The 19,788-nt window shown below is 42.4% G+C and overlaps 1 protein-coding gene across 2 annotated transcripts in view; it reads right to left on the reverse strand.

Annotated features, from left to right (window-relative positions):
- FRAS1 (Fraser extracellular matrix complex subunit 1) overlaps window positions 1-19,788 on the reverse strand; it is a 312,542-nt gene that overhangs the window by 134,696 nt on the left and 158,058 nt on the right. For both annotated transcript variants that reach the window (XM_088133146.1, XM_088133147.1), the window contains exons 18-19: window positions 18,026-18,166; window positions 10,280-10,423 (exon numbers count right to left, since the gene is read on the reverse strand). In XM_088133146.1, coding sequence (XP_087989272.1) covers window positions 10,280-10,423; window positions 18,026-18,166 — 285 coding nt within the window. The remainder of the gene's footprint in view (window positions 1-10,279; window positions 10,424-18,025; window positions 18,167-19,788) is intronic.

Below are 19,788 nucleotides of genomic sequence, written 5' to 3' on the forward strand. Positions count from 1 at the left end.
GTCTGCACAAGCATCTTATCATTAGCATTCTAGATCTCTCTAAACATGCATTGGGTGAAATAGGCTGTGGATTTGATTATCACAGATATAACAGAAATCAATTCCTGCATGTACAGCGTCTGAACACAACACTTCCAGCAGGGGGGCAAATGGTATCACATATGTCACAATATCATCACACAAATTGCATAATTCACATCCTTTGCACAATGACCATATGACACCCATTACTTCATTATGGCTTGAACTGGACATCTATGTCTTAATCTGCTGCGTTCAAAGACACTGACTGTACGTGCACTGGATTGGGTCTATAACGGTCCTAAACATTTATTGGTGTTGTGGCTATAACTGTCTAATTGCAGCAAATTAAGGCAGCACGCACAAATGTAAAAACACATTATAAACTAAACGCAAAGAAAAAAGTCAATAGCAAGATGAATAAAATACTAATATTAAATAAAATATTAATAAAAATGAAAGCCCAAGACACACATCAGAGAACAAAAATAATTAAAATTGCACATCTCAGATGCAAGTTCACAAATTGTCCTGGCCCAAGGCCTGCTGGAATAATCCATTTTTTAAGGCTTTCCTATGTGACAGCAAGGTTGGGGCCATGTGGACTTTGGGGGAGTGCAGCCCCAGGGGGACATCTCTTTTTATTGATCTGCATCCTACAGTACTTCCATCAAAACAACAGAAGCAACATTGTATCGATGTAACGCACGCAACATCCTGATGCACTTTTGAAAGGTGTAGAGTTTGTATCACAATACGGCTTGTGTCATTTGCCCTCTTCCCCAGATACCTCTGGCAGGAATCAACATTCAAACAATCCCTAACAAATATTTTTGTGGGTACAATTCCTGTTCAATGGAGCAGCGGCTCTGGCCCTTAGATAAGCAAGAGGACCATTTATCAGCAATTACCAGGCTCACTATGGCTTTCCATCTTGACTTTCCATAGGTCCATCTGGCTATGATTTCTGAGCAACGAGGGGATAAATGCAATTCTTTCGCCTCCCCACGTCTGTGCTATGCTGGAATGGGTCAAATCCTTCCCTACTACCTCCTTCTCTAACGAGCCCAGGAAATACTTAGCCAGGAGTGTTTCAAAACTTTCACTTTGCCAGAGGCTTTGCGTTGATTGCAAATACCCTTCAAAACGTGACAGATGCCCAATGGTGGCCTCGTTATTAGCATCACAGACTCAGCATTGCAAGGGCCAAGTTAGATCTCACATCCAATCCCCAGTTCAATAAAGAAAGCCAATTTAAAGCAACCTGACAAATGGGGTGTCCAGCCTCTGCTTGAACACATTCTCCTTTGGTAATTGGTTCTACTGACCGATTTTTCAAGCACATTAAAGGGATGTCATACAGAACAAGACCAAGACCTGTTCTCTATCATCCCATGATGGAGGACATGGAATAATGATCTTACTTTACAAGAAACCATATTTTCAATTTGAACATGGTAGGGGGAGGAGGGGACTTAACAGTAAACATTGTAGAAGAGCTGTGCTAGTCTATAGCAGTGTTTCTCAACCTCAGCAACTTTAAGATGTGTGGACTTCAACTCCCAGAATTCCCCAGCCAGCCATGCTGGCTGGGGAATTCTAGGAGTTGAAGTCCACACATCTTAAAGTTGCTGAGGTTGAGAAACACTGGTCTACAGTAGCCAAAAATCCGAAGGAATCCGGGAGCATCTTTTCCAACTAACCAATTCTATTAAAAGGCATAAGCTGTAGCTCACTTCATCAGATGCAACAAGTCCTCACAAAATGCAACAGGACACCTTCTGATAAGATTTGTTAATCAGACAAGGTGCTACCAGACTCCTCCTGATTTTTCTTAAGCGTAAGATCAGTTTGCCCGTGCAACCCTGACTCAGAAAAGTGGTGAAGATCTCTTCATTGGGTACGTTCAAGCAGAGGCTAGACAAATGTCTATCAGAGATGCCTTAATCTGGATTCTTGCACTGTGTGGAAGCTGAAATAGATGACCTCAGTGGCCTCTTCCTTCTAAGAGTCTCTAAAAAGGTGTCTGTTGCAACTTCACTTTAGAAATCCTTGGAAGCTGCCTTTAAGAAAATTCATTCAAGTAGCAGCCAGCAGAAAATGCCACCCAAAATGAAATGTTTTTTTAACCTGGCCACAGGAAATCACAGGAAATAGAGCAAGAGACTGTTTTTGGGAAGTTGCATAAGCTGGAAAGCACCATGTGCAACATTTCTAAATGGAGAGTCAGAGTTCTTAATTTGGGGAAAGATCAATACGCATCTATCTTGTCATGAAAATGGATGCTTCAAAAGGAATGAATGTGAGCAGAAATCACTCCTCCCACACTTAGATCTGTTTTTACCACCCTCCTCACATTTTGCCCCCCAGAGCCAGAGATGAAGGAATGCCACTTGGATCTCCTGCATTTGCCCCAAATTATTACTATTATTATGATTGGTCACAGTCAGCCAGATGTTTAGACTGGATTTGGCATTTTTATCCATCTATCGAGTCCTTCCCAAGGACCTGGGATAGGCAAATGTTGTTTGATGGTGTTAAAGGTATCATCTCAGGACATAAGCTGTTCCAAGTAAAGCTGCCTTTTGCAATTGACTGATGATTTTGTCAATGCCAATGGTGTTCAAGTGGTACTCCAGATGTTTTGGGATTACACCTAGGGCGCCTATTACTGTTGGTACTATCTTTGCTTTCTTTTGCCACAGTCGTTCTACTTCTATTTGCAGGTCTTTATATTTTGTGACTTTCTCCAGTTCTTTCTCTTCTAGTCTGCTGTCTCCAGGTATTGCAGTGTCCACTATCCAGACTTTTTTGTCTTTCTTATCAACAATTGTTAAGTCTGGGGTGTTATGTGGCAGGTGCTTGTCTGTTTGAATTCTAAAGTCCCAGAGCACTTTAGCTTCTTCATTTTCTATTACTTTGTCTGTTCTGTGGTCCCATCAGTTCTGGCTTGCAGGCAAATAGTATTTCTTGCAGATAATCCAATGCACCATTGTTGCAACTTTGTCATGCCGTTGTCGTACAGTCAGTCTGTATGATCTTCTTGCAGCAGCTAACTACATGGCTAATAATAATAATAATACTTGTATGCTGCCCAAATCTCAACGACTCTGGGCAGTTCACAACCATCAAATAACAATAAACTAAAAAAGCATGAAAAAAGCAAGCGCGATTGAGTGATGCTGTTGCACCTCCCATATTGTTCCTATCTGTTGAACATAGTTGTCTTCCAACATGCCCAAGGCTCATCTTCCACCAGCAAGAATGGAATTCACCCCAAGGAGGGGGAGACTGGCAGCTCCTTCTTTCAGCAGCCCATTAGCAAATGGCTCCTGACCGTCTCCTGAACCAAGAAGTTTCAAAGGTTTTTTTGGGGGGGAAAAAAAGCTTTTACAAGAAGTCTTTTGTATGCAATACATGGAAGGGATCTTGGATGCCAAATTAATCCTCATTACAGTGATTCAGAAAATTACAAGGGAAATGATGGCACCTTGAGAGCAAGGCATGATGCTACTGTCCATAGAGACCGCTTGATGTCTTGATTGCTACTGGAACTTGACCCTTCGATCCTTTTCTTCTTGTTTTGGAAGTTTTGTTTCAGCTGAATGACAAGATAAGGTAAATTTGCGTGCCAAAGCCAATCTTTCAAAGGAACTCAGAACATGAGCAGTTCCAATTCAAACAACAATGAATCAGCAATGAGTGGATAAAGCTGTCTGTATCACTTCGAGCAAGAGACAATCCAGTTTGGGAGTCAAGCACAACCCAGCCAAATTTAGCCCTCTTCACTCTCATGGCTTCCAATGAAACAGCTTTAAAAACAAAAGACATTTAACAACATGGTGTAATGGATGGTAGTTTCAAGTATTCACTAAGTGGGTTGAATTTATCCTAATTCCTACAGACCAGTCATCTCCAAGACAGGCATGTAGTGTGTGTGTGTGTGTGTGTGTGTGTGTGTGTGTGAAAAAACATGCATCAGGTTGTCATCACACAAAACCCCAAACTTACATACTTGTGTCAGAAGATGGCTCCCAAATATTTGTAGGATTTGCACTTCGTTGACATTGCACATTTCATCATTTTCATGTGATCTTGATTAGCTGCAGATTCCTATGTTCTCCATTCTAGCTTAGATTGTAATTCTCAGCCAACATGACCACAATACAGAAAGTTGTAGTTGACCCTCCATTGACTCTATTATTTCTGCAACAGCCGCTGCTAATATCATGGGAGGAACTGCAGACAATTTCTAATCCATATAACAATCTACCCTTCTACTTCTGATGTGAAAATCAGATGACACTGGATATCAGAGGTTTCCACTTTCAGATTCCACAGTTTGGGCAATCTGATACTGGAAGTGGTATGGTTCTATGTGAGACCTCCCTGGCCTACCCTCACTCCCAAATCCTCATCTGCCTTCAGGTTTGAATTAACCTGGCTATTCAAAAGGGCTATAGATATTTTGTAGTAATGATTAAAAATAACATTCTCATGCTACATCTTCAACAAACTATGCACATTAAGCAAATACATAATTATGTAGACAATGTTTAATGACAACACTTAGATATCTCTTTATTAAAACTAGCCTCACTAAGCAACTTCCTGTTTTAAAAGACACTACATTGTACCTCGGTCAGCTAAGTTACTTCCATGACCTTTCCAAGCCTATAAAATTACAGGAAGATTGCTATATATTGCTCACTTACAATGTCCAGATCGAAGACACTGTACATATGTAGGGAAAAAAAATCAGTATTTTGCATTTGCCTTAAACCTGTTTCTTTACTTTCTCCTTCTGCAAGACATCTCTTCCCCAATTATATGCAAGTTTTTCTTCACATTTTGTATTCTTTGCCTCTGTGTGTGAAATTTCTATAATTGAACTATTCCTTTCTGGAGCTGAGGTGGGGGGTGGAATCTTTTCTATTTTCCAGCTTTACTTTGGCCATATGGATATTGAAGCATATATATAACCACTACTCATCTCTCCCACGAGAAAGAGAAAAATGAAAGAAAAAAAGCTTGGAATGAATTTGGTAGACCCTGGGGGAAACAGTGATAGAGGGAAGAGAAGGGGAAAAGGTATTTTGTTCTAAAAACTTGTTTAACAATTGGCCCAATATTTCTCTGTGAGTCACCTAAAGAAAAAAAAGAATACAGGATTCTGTTTTATGTTTTCAGCTCCCACTAGCCTAATACAGTATTCCCTTTTTAATATTTATCTGGGTGTCCTTCACATACCTCACTGAAATGAATGGGAGAAAAAAAACTTATATTTTATAGAGTATGGATTCACAAGCTGTGAGCCAGGACGTTATTGTGGTTAAGGTGTCGGACTGACACCAAGAAGACCCAGGTTTTAGTTCCCCCTTAAAGAAGCTCCCTGAGTGACTCTGGACCAGTCCCCCTCCTCTGCCCAAGCTACCACACAGGGTTGTTGTGGGGAGAAATGGGAGGAAGGGCTACGTATACGTCATCCAACATACCTATTTTAGAAGCTAAAGTCTCACCATCTTGCTCCTTGGTAAGAGTCCTTTTCTCTTCTGACATCAAAAACCACAGGCAAATAAAATCAAATGTATGTTTGCTAGCTCTCTTTTTAGCTTTGATCAAAGAGAAAATAGGGGCAGTCAACCTTAGTGGACCATCAAACACTGAAATGTCATTGTAGCTATCTCTGGAGAAAATCTGGAAGTGCTAGAACCTACAGTTGTGTCCAAAAGTGGCTAATTGTTGAAAAGAACCTGACATCTGCTATTATTTCATCTTCACTGTTTGTTAATTTGGTTTTAGGTGTGGTACAAATTTGAAGCCCATGGTTTGGGACCACGGCTGATCTATTCCATCAAACTGACAACTGTCTCACTCGTAAAATGTTACTTGGTCCCACTCATCTTCCCTGACACTGTTCTTTCAAAAAAATCCTCCCTTTCCCCCCCTAGCTTATTTTATTTATTTATTTATCAAAATTATATCCTGCTGCAATCTCTGGACTCATGGTGGCTCGCACAATAAAGATATCCAAACCACTATACACATAAAAACATGTTTATCCTTTTTACTGTTTTTATCATTGTTGGTAAGCTGCCCAGGATTATGGTGCATAAGATGGACAGATATAAATCTAGGAAAAGACAAGACAAGACAATTTAATGAGTCTTGTGAGCGATTCCCTACAATACCATAGACAATACGTTTCAAAGTTATGATACTATCACTTTTTATGGGATTCTGGTAGGGAGTTCCCCACTAAATCAAATCAGAGAAAAGTTTTTTTTTTTTTAAATGCCAGCACTATGAAACTGACTCCAATGGACTATGAAATTGACAGGACTGAGTTCTCTAGTAAGATCAAGTCAGGTGGATAAATTAGGTGGGTGAAATTGACTAGAGAAGGATATGTGAAGGGAACCCATGGATGGAATTGACAACTGAGCTTCTATGAGGCTTACTACTTCAACAAAGCAAGAACATTAAAGACTGTTACAAAGGCAAAGCTGGATTCTCAAAATTGGAAAGAAATAATCCAAGAAGGAAGAAAGAAAGGTAGAAATAATTATTTTAGACAAACCTCACGGAATTACTGAGAATATAAAATGTGCCATACTACCCCAAAGTAGAACTGGTTGCAGAGAAGAGGAATAAACTAATTATATAGTGCCTTTCAAAAGACCTTATTTGGTTCTGCTCTTCTTTCCAGGGATAGCGCTATTTTTCTATTACTCCCTTTCTGCCAATTAAATTTACTTACGCTGTTACCCTCTCTGAAAGATAATAATTGTTGTAGCTTCTTGCAATTAAAATGTTTTCTCTTTCTTTTTGCCACTGGCTTTCTGCCTGCAATTAATCTGAAGTTGGCAAACTATGTTCATCTAGGTACAAAAAAAAAAAAAGAAGAAAAAGTTTCTTTGAAGTCCTAATATCCAATGTTTGCCTCAAGGGTTGGAAAGGAAAATTCTGTATTAAATTAGCATCAATGACAGACTGAGTGACAGTTATAAAAATATATTAGAAATTGAAATTTCTTAACTTCATACAGTAGTGTTAACTAACATTCAGTATAGTAGTGTTTATGTCAGCCTCCAACTCATCCCATCCTGGGTTTTTGTTTTTTTCTTCCCAGCTAGTATAACTCAACCTGGATATTCTAAGAGTTTTATTTCAAAACATTTGAAGAGCAACCAATTGAGGGAAACTGATACATGTATTATAATACTTGAAGTTCTATGAAGTTTATGTGACAGCTACCTGCTACCTAATCATTCATAATTCTTAAAAACAAATCTACATGATGACATTTCAAAAAGTGTTTAGACACTAAGGTGAGCCAACAACTGAGTTGGAAAACATTCATTATAAATAAAAACCAACTTTCCATGACAATCCCAAGTTGAATCCTTCAGGTTTGCACATACCATATATGAACACTCGATGGAAGCAAAAAGATTTTTTAAAAACCCTCTCTCCCTCTGCTGCCAACTAGCGCTTGTCTGCATTTATGCCGCTTAGATCTGCTATGGCTAAACATGCAATTAGTCCAGTCAATTAGGAGTAACCAGAGAGCAAAAACACATGTCAGAACATTATAAATTGCAGGTAGGAGCAGAATGCCTGGAAGTAGGTGGAAATGTGATTCAGATCATGTAGAAGAAGGAAACTTGTTCACGAAGTTTTTGGTTCATGGTCAGCATGTCCATTTTGGTTAAGCAGAGCTTAAAGCACACAACTAAATGCTCCACGTTGCTCTGTTCCAGCCAAGTCTTCCCCAATATGGTCTTCTTGAACCTGGTTTGGAAGATTAGCAGTTGCAGCTACGACTGACATAGAAAGCACCAGTTTGGAGAAGGCTGTTCTTTTCAACTGAGGATGTCAGGAACTGAACCCTAGACTCCTACTTGAAAAGCATGTATAGGTGGTCCTCATTTAACGACCACTCTTTCAGTGACTGTTCAAACAAGTGGTAGTTACGACTGGTCCTCATACTTATGGCCATCGCAGTGTCCCTGAGGTCACATCAGTGAAGAAGCTGGCAGGAAGTTGCAAGCTGCAGTCATGTGAGGTCCTCACTTAACGACCTGTGTGGTCTTTGCTTAATGACAGCAACTGCAACTGTTGGAACTGCCATCACTAAGCGGCACAATCACATGGTTTTTCAACTTACAACCACATCACTTAACAAATGAGTTTCCGGTCCCAATTAGTATCATTAAGCAAGGACTACCAATAGCTACAATACCCTCTCCAGCTACCACTCTTTGTTGTATTAGATGCCACATGAATCCTTCTAGGGCTGGTGCTCGTGTAATTTTGAGAGTATGCTGTAGTGCTACTGTGGGTGGGTGGGTATGACATGTTGTCTGTGAGATTTTTATAGGAGCCTCAACTAGGTTTTTCTTTCTATCGATTGCATTATGCAGGATGCTTTATCTTTGTTCGCCGCTCAGAATTCCATTGGTTAGATGAGCAGCTGTATAAATAAATAAGTAAGTTGCCATGGTGGGCACAGCTTACTTCAAAACATCCATCTACCAGAAAACAAACTGGTTAGGTTACGCCTTTCCATTCTCTTTACCATCACAGCTTAACTCATCTTTTTTTGGCAAATGGGCAAATTATGATCAAAGACTCTGGGCTGCAGTCCCCTACTTTTTTCTATTCTCCAAGAAATTTACATGAGGCTCAGAGGCTTTCTGGAAACAAGGATGATGCTCTGTTTTGCAGTACAATAACTTCTCTTTAAAAAAAGAGTAAAATAAAAGCATCTTCAAAAAATACACTGCTCTGACTTCTTTGTTCCTAGTTCTGCTTCAAGAAGACAAAGTGGTATCCATGCTGGGGCAGAGGAGACAAATGAGCTGTGAAAAATTGTTTCCTGAGATCAAAGAAATCAGTCTTCTAGCTCAAAAGAAATAAGAAAAGGGTTGTGAAAAGGAGTAAGAATGAACTTCAAAATGATAGTATCTGAATTCTTTTGCAGGTTTTTCTTCTACACACTGGCTCTTTCTGCTTAAAAAAAATTTAAAACTCTCATGGAAGACTCTGGCATAAGGCTTATGAGTTAACTTTCCATGGATTAAGTAAAAAAATCACCATGGAAAGGTCCTGAAGTGACTGGAATGACTCCCAGGCAGGGTTTACGCTTGCTGTACTGACAGACTAAAACACGATGATGTTCTTTTGAACAGGTAAAAGCAATTACCGTATTTTTCCGACTATAAGACAATACTTTTTTCTAAAATCCTTACCCTAAAAACTGAAGGGCGTCTTATTCAAGGAAGTCAGCCGAGAATCGCGGTTGCAAAACTGCCAAACTTTGTCTCTGCAGACAGGCTTCCTCCTATTTCTAGCCTCCAATCACGAGTGAAATAGCTTGTCTCCCAAACAGACTTCCTCCAATCACGAGCCTGATGTAACTGATGTCAGCTGATGCTGAACAAACCAATTAGAGGAAGGCTGTTTGCAGAGACAAGCTATCGGCAGTTTCACTCGTGATTGAATGTAATCAGTTATGCAAAAATGCCTGGAAATAGAGCTGCAGAGAGACGGTTTGGACCTCCTCCCACCGAGTGTATCAGGTCAATGTTACCTAATGACTAAATAAAAATGTGTTCTGCACTATCTTTAAAATACTGATTTTTAAATTTTGGGTTGGAAAAGTGGGGGTCGTCTTCTACATGGGGGCGTCTTATTGATGGAAAAATACGGTATCCTGGCTGTGGATTAGGTGGATGTGCAACACAGATGTAGCACATCCACCAGAAAAGATATCTTGGACAAGATTGATTGAAATAGGGGGCATCTGGCCAACCCACAGTTGTATTTAAACCAGTCCCCCAAGAGAACATCACCAGTAGACTGAATCTCCTGTCAACAGAAGCCACCTTGAAGTCCTCCAAAAGCGTTTGAGCTACAATCTCCTGAATTCCTACCAAAGTGAGGGGGAATTCCGTCAGGGTGTGCCAGGCAACAGTCAATTCTAAGGAGATGTTTTAAAAAGGAACACAAACTCAACTGCAGTTGAGTGTCCAAACTGTTGGATTCAGGTCAAGAGAGCCTGAGTACAGATCTGCATCTCACCACAAATGGAGCGATAAACAAATCAGAAACTTCAAGCTAATTCATTCAGAGGGCTGAATGAAGATAAAATGGCCTTACTCTTGAACTCCTTGGGGAAAGGCAGGGTTACAAATGTGGCCCAGCCAAACAATAAATAGTGCTGGAAACAGTTCAATATTCCTCATGCACTTACCCACACAATATCCCACTAGATTGAGATATTGCTCTCTCTTGCAGGGAGTTCTGCATCTTCCATTGAGGAAAGTGACGTGGGGATGACAAGTTGTGCATTCATCATCAGCAGCCCCACTGCATGTCTCACAAGAGGGATGGCAGGCTGGGGGACAGAGAGAGAGAAAGAGAAAAGTCTGGAATGAAACCCAATTACTTTATTAAAAGGCAAAACTCTTGACTTCGTAGCTTCCAGAACATAGCTGTGTGCATGTCTGGTTATTTGACCCAAATGTATCTAATAAATAGCTAACGCTGCAGACGTTTCCCTTAGTTGGATCATTGCTGAGAAGTTTCTTCAACCAAAGCTTGGGATACAAACACACTCTATCAATGCTAATTATATGACACGTTATATAAGATGACAGAAGGACTGTCTGCAAAAAGATGTACTGTTTATGGCTGCAAAAGCAATTTCAATACAGATCGTATTTGGATCGTTATTCTTTTGTGCTTCCAGGGAGTCCACAGCAGGACCAATGATAACAGGAGCAAAGCTGCCCAATGTTCATTCTTCCCCAGGGGTAAAAAATCAGATCCATTTTTGAAAATGTATTAGGTAGTCTGGGCTCTGGGCCTCTCCCTCCTATTCAGAGCAAAAATATCCCCATTCTCATGCAGGCTGCAATTTGTTTGAATCCTTCCTCAACTGTTGCACGATCACACGGTCAAGCAAGGAAACGCTGCCAGAAAATATTTTCCCTCTGGCTTTATATATCTGAATATTTTATTAAAAATCCAGGCATGGAAATTTAACTCTGCAAAACAAATGGTAAAAAGCAGACTGGATTTACCCCAGCCCTCACTGAGATTTGGCTGGGCCTAGTAAACTACAGACTTGGGGCCCTAATTATATGAGGGCCACTATACGAACATAGCTAACTGTTAATTTCATCCTGTTCCTTGTGCTACAAGCTGAAATATAACCATCTGCTGCAAACATATGGGCTCAGGTCTTCTACACTCACAAGAGAGAGTTGTTGTATAAACAACTCCCATGTGGCCAGTTAAAACTAGCTTCAATAGACCTTTCTCTTCGTTTCTTTGCAACATTTCCTCCTCCATAAACTTTCGAGACTTCCTTCGACTCTAAATGAAAAACAATAACCCAATATATAGGCATGAAAAAGGTTTGTCTCGCCTGTCAACTTGGCAAATAGATTTTTCCTTGGGCCCCCCAAACAACAGCAGCGGGCTCCAGCAAGCATTTTCCATTAACAAAATGAAAAAAGAAGAGCTCTCTTATCTGTTCAGCTACACGCCAGGCATTCCTCTGTACTCACAAACTCAGCTCAAAATGAAATAGGAAGATAAAGGTCTACATTAGTCATAGCTTTGAAGTTTCAAACTTGCTGTAAAGCAAAGAAGAGTTCAGGTTTTCACCATCACCCCCTCTCCTTCCCAGCTATCTTTCCTTTGCTTTTAAAGAGGATAAAACAGGTATAAACACATGGGACACTTGAGTCATTTGCCTCAATGGAATGTCTTCTATTTACGAGTGTCATCAAGCAAAATTTGAGAGGCTGTTTCAATGCCAGCTGACATGTGTCTGCATGCTAGTTGCCCGATTCAGTTCTTGGAATCACCAATAATTCTGTTGATGGTGGTCTATATCCTTTTCTGCTCAAATGGCACTCACTGACAATCAAAGTCAATCACATTCTGATGGACTAATAGTTGGACACACTCCAGCAGGGTTCCTCAACCTTGGCGACTTGAAGTCCACACATCTTCACGTCGCCAAGGTTGAGGAACCCTGCTCTACAGCCCTGCTCTACAGTGCTATATGTCGAGTCTAAAAACAGTCCGATGGATTTAAAAAAAAAGAACCTGGAACATCTGCATAGGCTTCTTATCCACTTCTAACACATCATGGTCCTAAGGACATAACTCTGTTGCAAAGGGACAGCTTGGTAGGTCTAATAGCATGGACAATGATACAGAACTGCTAGGGTGCATAACTGATATAGTAACCCAGCTTGCAGAATGCCATCATTTTGGTCAATGCTTGATACAAGACAAAGACAAAAGAGATATCCAATGAACTTCTTCAGCCTGACTGGTCACTGAAGGAGAAGATGCTGAAGTCACAAAAGCCTTTGGCATGATGTCTCGGTTTAGCTAAGCAATGCTAGCTTAGAGTCCCTTCATATTCTCCAGCGCAGAAGAAGTCACAAAGACTTGAGGTATTAGTATCAAGTAATAAAGCCCCAGGACATAGATGAAAGCAGACTAAAGTTTGAACAGGGGTTATTTCACAGAAATAGATCTAAAGATAAAATAGCTAAGCGAATTTGTAGTTTTATAGGATTTGCCTAGCTGGGCAAAACAGCCGAGCAAATATGTCTAAGTGAGCTACGGCCAGAATTCATCCACAAAATTTCTGTGGAGACTATAAATCAGGCTCTCAGCTATATTCAAAGGTGGCCTTGATTTTAAGTGCCAGAGATGAGAGTGATCTATATTATTTGTACGTAATGAGTGATCTATATTATTTGTATGTAAATAGGCAGTATCTCAGAATATTTTTAATAGATCTTAAACTTTTGAATCATCATTAAGAAGGTTCTATTCTTTGTTCCAAGCTGTATGCCTTTTAATATGGATCACTGCTACTCTGTATTACTTATGTTTTCTCTCTATACAATTCCACATTTAAGTTACAGATCTATTTAGAGACTGAAGATGCTCAATAAAATAAACCTTTTGGCTGAAAGACACAGAGAGAGACAGTGGATAAAAGCACTGCACATTTGAACCGTTTGGAATTCAGAACAATTTCCCAACAAATGGACACTCTTGTAGGGAAATCACCCACATATAGTTCTTAGACTACAATATTCTTACAGGGGAAGAAGCAAATGCCTCTATCTGTATCTCAACCAATCAGGATAGCATTCGCATGAGCAACTCAATCAGCTTGAGCAAGCGCTAGTGAACAAGGTTACAGTCAACACATTCATGAGCTAAGTAGAAAGCTGGTTTTCTGTTGAGCAGTGATTGTTCTCTCTGACCATCGACGGTGGTGCTGTAGCAAACTCTGCCTTTCACTAGCTGTATGTACCCCAAAAGATGACCCTGAATTTAATGTGATACCCGCCACCCCCAAAAGAAGAGTATACAAGGGAGAAAAATATCATGCAATGCCCAGCTTCCTCAACATCAAATTTGCTAAAGCCATCTAGAGTTTGGAGGTTTCTCCCTTCCCAGTACTTACATGTTAGACACTAGTGTGTGCATACATACACTTGAAGGCACACTTCAAAAATAGGCAGGCCAGGAGTCAAATTTAATCTCCTCAGGATTAACTGAGACAGTTAGCTCTACTTTGGAGTTTGCATGAAACACCCCTCCCTCCCTCAAGCTCCAGTCAAATGCGTTATGTGAACAGAACCTCTGTATCTTTTTAAAAAATTCAAAAGGCCTACATATCCTGATTCCAGTTAAATTCCAACCATGACACCTTTTTTAAAATCTATCTATGATTCTTCAATATTTCAGCTCATTTCTACGTCTCTGGCAGTTAGTCTCTTGAAAGCAGTTACTGAAACTGCTCCATCGGAAGGAAAGACGGAGCATGAAAAATAGTGACATTTGCCACTCATATGCAAATCATAGGCTTTTGCTTCAGATTTTCCTTCAGCCAAGTCATCCATGATAAGCATGAAGCATGAAAACATTTACATTCGGAGACCTTTTTTTTTTCAATAGCTAAACATACTCTTGTTTTATCACTCATGGACAGAAATGCCTAAGAGGCCATTTAAAAACAAAGGCAAAACATGCTCACTGCTGGCAAGGTAATTCTTTTTTCTAAGTCCCATTATTCCAATACAGATGTTTGTTTCTAACTCTCTCCTGCCATCTGTTATTTACTAGTTTTCTGGAGCCTGTGCATATTTATCTGTCAGCAACACAAATCATTCTTAAGAAGCCAGCAGTAAAAGATGAGTCAGAAAAAAAAGATCCAAATCCATAGGTGGAGAATACCTTCACTACCAAACTGTCACAAAAGGGCAGGTTAGCATCTGAGTTCTACCAAAGATAAGGAAGAAGTAAGAAAGACCAAACCTTGTTCAGTTATGAAGTCTCCAGTTCAAAAGCAAGTGGCAAATTGTAGATGGAATGCAGAGTCAATGTTAGATGTTGCTGGCATTAGATGGTACCCTCTCTTCTGGGACAAAAGAAATGGACTTCCTTGCTTCTTCCCCACCTCTTTTGTAACATCTTGCCTGATGAAGAGTTCTGGAGACCTTGAAGTTTGCAGGCCCTTTTGTGTCATTTTAGGGTTTAGGGTGGGTCATACTATTCAGGTGGCGACAGGGATGGGGTGTTATGACAGGAGTCAGAGGATGGCTGCTCTCGGGGAAGATGCCCCCGGTGTTTATTACCAGTGATGTGTCCTGGCCCTCTGGACTCAGACCCAGGCCCTGGGCAGCAGACCAACAGAGGCCCTGGCTTTCAGCTGCTACTTTTCAATGCCAGGTCAGTCAACAACAAGGCCCCCCTTATACATGATCTCATCACTGAGGAGCAGGCAGACCTGGCATTCATCACTGAGACCTGGCTGGGTCCTGAAGGGGGGGTTGCCCCTTTCGGAAGTGTGCCCAGCCAGGTTCACAGTGTGGCACCAGCTGAGACCCCAGGGCTGGGGTAGAGGGGTAGTGGTTGTCATCCGGAAGTCTCTGTTGGCCTTCAGGGGTGCTGCTCCACAAGTGGCCAGTTGTGAGACCCTGTTCCTGAAGATGGACTCCTGAGAACAGTTGGGATTGTTGCTACTGTACCAGCCTCCCTGCTGCATAGCAACCTTCCTGCCTGAGCTGCTGGAGGCTGTCTCGAGGTTGGCAGTGGAATTCCCCAGACTTATGATTCTGGGGGACTTCAACCTGCCATCCTTGGGGCATGCCTCAGAGGCGGCTTGGGATTATGTCCACCATGCCAGCCATGGGCCTGTCCCAGATTATTCGCGACCTGACTCGGGACAGTGGTCTCACACTGGATTTGGTTTTCTTATCAGAGCAGATCTGAAGGGGGAGTTACATCTGTCCCCCTTGTCATGGTCAGATCATGTCCTGGTGCCCTTGAGATTCTCTGATGCTACCTCCCCCGCTGCAAGGAGGCAGGACCTTTTCAATTGATCTGCCCCCAGTGACTGATGGACCCAATGGGGTTCCAAAGAGAGCTGGGGGTTACACCCAAGGATCTGCTGCACGGTCCAATGGGGGCCTTGGCCGCCACCTGGAATAGGAAAGCAGCCAAGGCCTTGGACAAGATTGCACCCATGCGACTCCCCATGGTTTACAGAGGAGTTGAGGGTCTTGAAAAGGATTAAGAGATGTCTAGAGGGCTGCTGGAGGAAAACAAAGACTGAACCACAGGCTAGAGCCAGTATTAAGATCTACCTTGTGGCGGCAAGAATAGTGAAACATCAATATTTCTCAGCTCTTATTACATCTGCAGAATGCCGCCCAGCAGCCCTGTTTAAGATCACCCCTTTTGGGAAAGGAGGGCCCAGTGGACCACCTGTAGGGCTGCACTGAGGAGTTTTCTGGGCATCTGGAGGATAAAATCGTTCGGATCCATTCCCAGTTGGATACCAAGTATGGGGCATGGCCTACGGAGATGCTCAGGAGACTTACCCTTTTATCTGGGAACAGTTTGATCCTACTGGACCTGAGGAGTGGACAGGGTCCTCTGGACTGTCAATGGCACCACTTGTCAACTAGACCCATGCCCTTCTTGGCTGGTTAAGGCTGCTCGGGAGGTGACATGTGGGTGGGTCCAGGTGATGGTGAATTCATCCTTGAGGAAGGGAGTGTTTCCAGTCATCTTTAAAGTGGCACTGGTACATCCCCTCCTCCAGAAACCATCGCTGGATCCCCCGTATTGGACAATTTTTGTCCAGTCTCCCACCTCCCCTTTTTAGGAAAGGTGGTTGAGAAGGTGGTGGTATTGCAGCTCCAGGGGATCCTGGATGAAAAGGATTATCTGGACCCTTTTCAGTCAGGTTTCAGGCCGAGATATGGGACAGAAACAGCATCGGTCACACTCACGGATGATCTCTGGGGGGCGGGGGGTTGGATGAGGGTAGTGCATCCATCCTTGCTCTTCTTGACCTGTCAGTGCCTTTCCATACCATCGACCATGGTATCCTTTTGAGCCAACTTGGGAATTGGGAGTGGGCAGCACAGTTTGTGCTGGTTCACTTCCTTTCTCCAAGGTTGGTCCCAATCACTGTTGATTGGGAGTGAGAGGTCCAGCCCACGGCCCCTCTGTTGTGGGGTACTGCAGGGTTTGGTACTCTCTCCGCTCCTTTTTAACATCTACATGAAACCACTGGGTGAAATCATCCGCCACCATGGGATGAGGTATCATCAATATGCAGATGATACCAATTATACATCTCCATCCCAGGTGACTTGAGTGATGCTGTGACCACCCTTTCACAATGCCTGGACACTGTGGGTGTCTGGATGGGGCACAACAGGCTTCAGCTGAACCTGGTAAGATGGAGTGGCTGTGGATTGGAGGCTCCTCTATATCCAGGGGTTTACCATCTTTGGTTCTGGATGGGGTTGCACTGCCCCAGACAGACCTGGTGCATAATCTGGGGGTCCTCCTGGACTCACGACTCCTGCTCGAACAGCAGGTAGCAGTCGTGGCCAGGAGGGCCTTTGCTCAACTTCGCGTTGTGTGCCAGTTACGCTCCTTCCTGGATCAGGAGGCCCTCCGGTCAGTCACTCATGCCCTGGTCATCTCTTGTTTAGACTACTGCAATGCGCTCTACATGTGGCTACCCTTGAAAAGTATCTGGAAGCTACAGCTGCTTCAAAATGTGACCGCATGGACAATCTTGGGTGCCCCAAGGATGCAGGGCCTGCATTGGATGCCAGTTTGCTTCCAGGTCCAATTCAAAGTGTTGGTTATCACCTTTAAAGTCCTACATGGCATGGGTCCAGGTTACCTGAGAGACCATCTCACCCCCATCACATCGACCCGTCCCACCCAATCAGGCAGAGAAGGCATGTTATGGACCCCGTCAGCGAGAGAATGTTGACTGGCGGGTCCTAGGAGGAGACATTCTCTGCCATTGCCCCCGCCCTATGGAATATTCTCCCCCCAGAGGTTAGGAGGGCCCCTACCCTCCCAGCTTTCTGGAAACAATTGAAGATCTGGCTCTGCCAACTCACGTGGGGCGAGAAGAGATATAACCAACCCTGGGGGTGGCTGGAGCCTTGAAGATGCTCCCTGAGTCTAATAACTCCTAGGTAACATCAGTTTCTTGGAAGATATTTATTATTTATATAGGAATCTTGTTATGGTGCATTTTAATTAATATTTATTTTTTACTGTAAAATGCCCAGAGTCACTTTGCAGTGACATGGGTGGTGACAAATTTGAAACATAAATAAATTAATAAATTAATAAATTTTTGGTGATCATAGTTATCACCTAGCTATAATGCTGGTTCCCCACTCCCCAGCTCAGGAGTCCAGCATGACTATGACTGCTTTTATTCAAACAAGTTGTCTCGCCTGGAAATCGCCTTCTCTCCCATCCCTATGTGAATCCCCTTAGTTTGCGGCATATCGGTTAAGTAGTGCTTTAATATAGGAAGAGTTTGTTCTTGAGAGTAGTTATGATGGAGAAAGAAGTCTTGTTATACACACTGATAACACTGCCCAGGAGTTCTGCTCTGGAGGCTCACCAAAGCAATGTGTTTCCTGATGATACCATCCCTTTGGACACTCAGCAATGCACTGGCCTTCATAAAGGACCTGAGGAGATGTGCAAGCGGTGCAGTTCTCAGGGGATCTCCCTGTGCAAGAAAGGCAGGAGGAGTGGCACGCTGCAGCGGAAAAAAGAAAGGCAAGTTGGTCAATCAGACTATATCGTTTTTGCAAGATGGTAGGACTTTGGGGTAGAAGTTCCAGGGCCACATACTGCAGAGGAGAGTAATACGCATGATCACCCAAACAGTTTTTACCCCCCAACAGAGCAGAAGTCCAGCGTGGGACCTCCATGATACCATTAGATCCAGAGTCTAAAGCTAATTAGAACATCAGTGCTACCAAAGCTACTTGTTCAATTTTACTTTCTTGGATTATTTTTTAATCATGAGAATTGCTGCACGGGATTCTGCCACATACTCTGCACCATCCACTAGGAGCTTTCCTGAAGCACCAATCATCTTTTTTTAATACTGCAGATTTTTTTCCAAATGCATGAGGGCTTGAGCTGTAGGAGAACAACCCTGAACTAGATATTAGGGGAAAAAACCATGAGCAAACAGTAAATCCACATTAGAACCCATTATCTTGAATAGAGATGGGCAATCTTATTGCAGCCAGGGGTTGGCTTACATCCATCCATCCATCCATCCATCCATCCATCCATCCATCCTTATGGCTTAGGGCCAGGGGGAGGGGGTTGATGCTGATGTGATACTACTAGAATGTGCAAGACTAGTTTTGCTCCCTTTTCTCCCCATTCTGGAAGATGGGGGCTTAATCTTAATACCTGGTTTAATCCTATCATAGCATTTAAGTCACTATTTTACTACTTCTGTTGACAGAAAGAAAGGCAGTTTGGTGCAGCGGTGAAACCGGGAGACCGTGAATTCGCTCGCTCTCTTTCAGCCTAAGGAAGGAGGCGGCCAGGGCAAACCACTTCCAAAAATGTTGCCACAAAAACTGCAGGGGCTTGTTCAGGCAGTCGCCAGGAGGCAAGCCTGACTTGAAGGCAATCAATCAATCAATCAATCAATCAATCAATCAATCAATCTTGACCGAAGGCATGGAAGAGTTTCACTGTCGATATTTGGCAATTTTCTATCCAATTTTGACTGCCTGATATGGGATGGGGGGCATCTGGGGGTCGCAAGCAATCACAGGTTAAAAAGCTGTCTCTCGGGGATACTTTATTTCCGAATTTCCTGCCTCAAGCAGGGGTTTGAATTATTTGGTTTACAAACTCTCCAGGAATCTATACAGCTGTGATCTGCTAGTCTCAGCAGCCTTTCCTCTCATTCCAATTTCCCCCAAATCTATATAATAAGCAAATTTGTTGCTGCGGTACGTATTCTGGGTACAGATGTGAACTGGTGCTTTTAAGAGGGAACAGGATGCAGTGTTGTTAACCAAAACCCTTGAGCACAAAAGGGTTCAGAACTACCTTTGGACTGGATTTTCTTCCAATAAATGTCAGGACAATCTAAATCACTTGACACAACCACTTTTTATTAGCCAATCGTTTGAATGCAGTTTATTGGACTCCTCAGAGGAGTGGAAGTTATCCAGATCTGCAGAATTCTGTCTTTCAAGGTGATCTGTACTAAGGCTGTCCACTGCTTCAGATTCAAAGCCAAAGTTCTTCGGAGCTTGGGGGTGTACGTGAGAGAGAGAGAGAGAGAGTGTGTGTGAACATAGCACCTGTTTGAGACATTTTAAAATAGCTGTCTTTTCCTGAAAT

This window comes from Python bivittatus, unplaced genomic scaffold, assembly GCF_059951505.1.
Source record: "Python bivittatus isolate LINGU-HERP-01145 unplaced genomic scaffold, Pbiv_v1 ctg000070_np1212, whole genome shotgun sequence".
NCBI lineage: Eukaryota > Metazoa > Chordata > Lepidosauria > Squamata > Pythonidae > Python > Python bivittatus.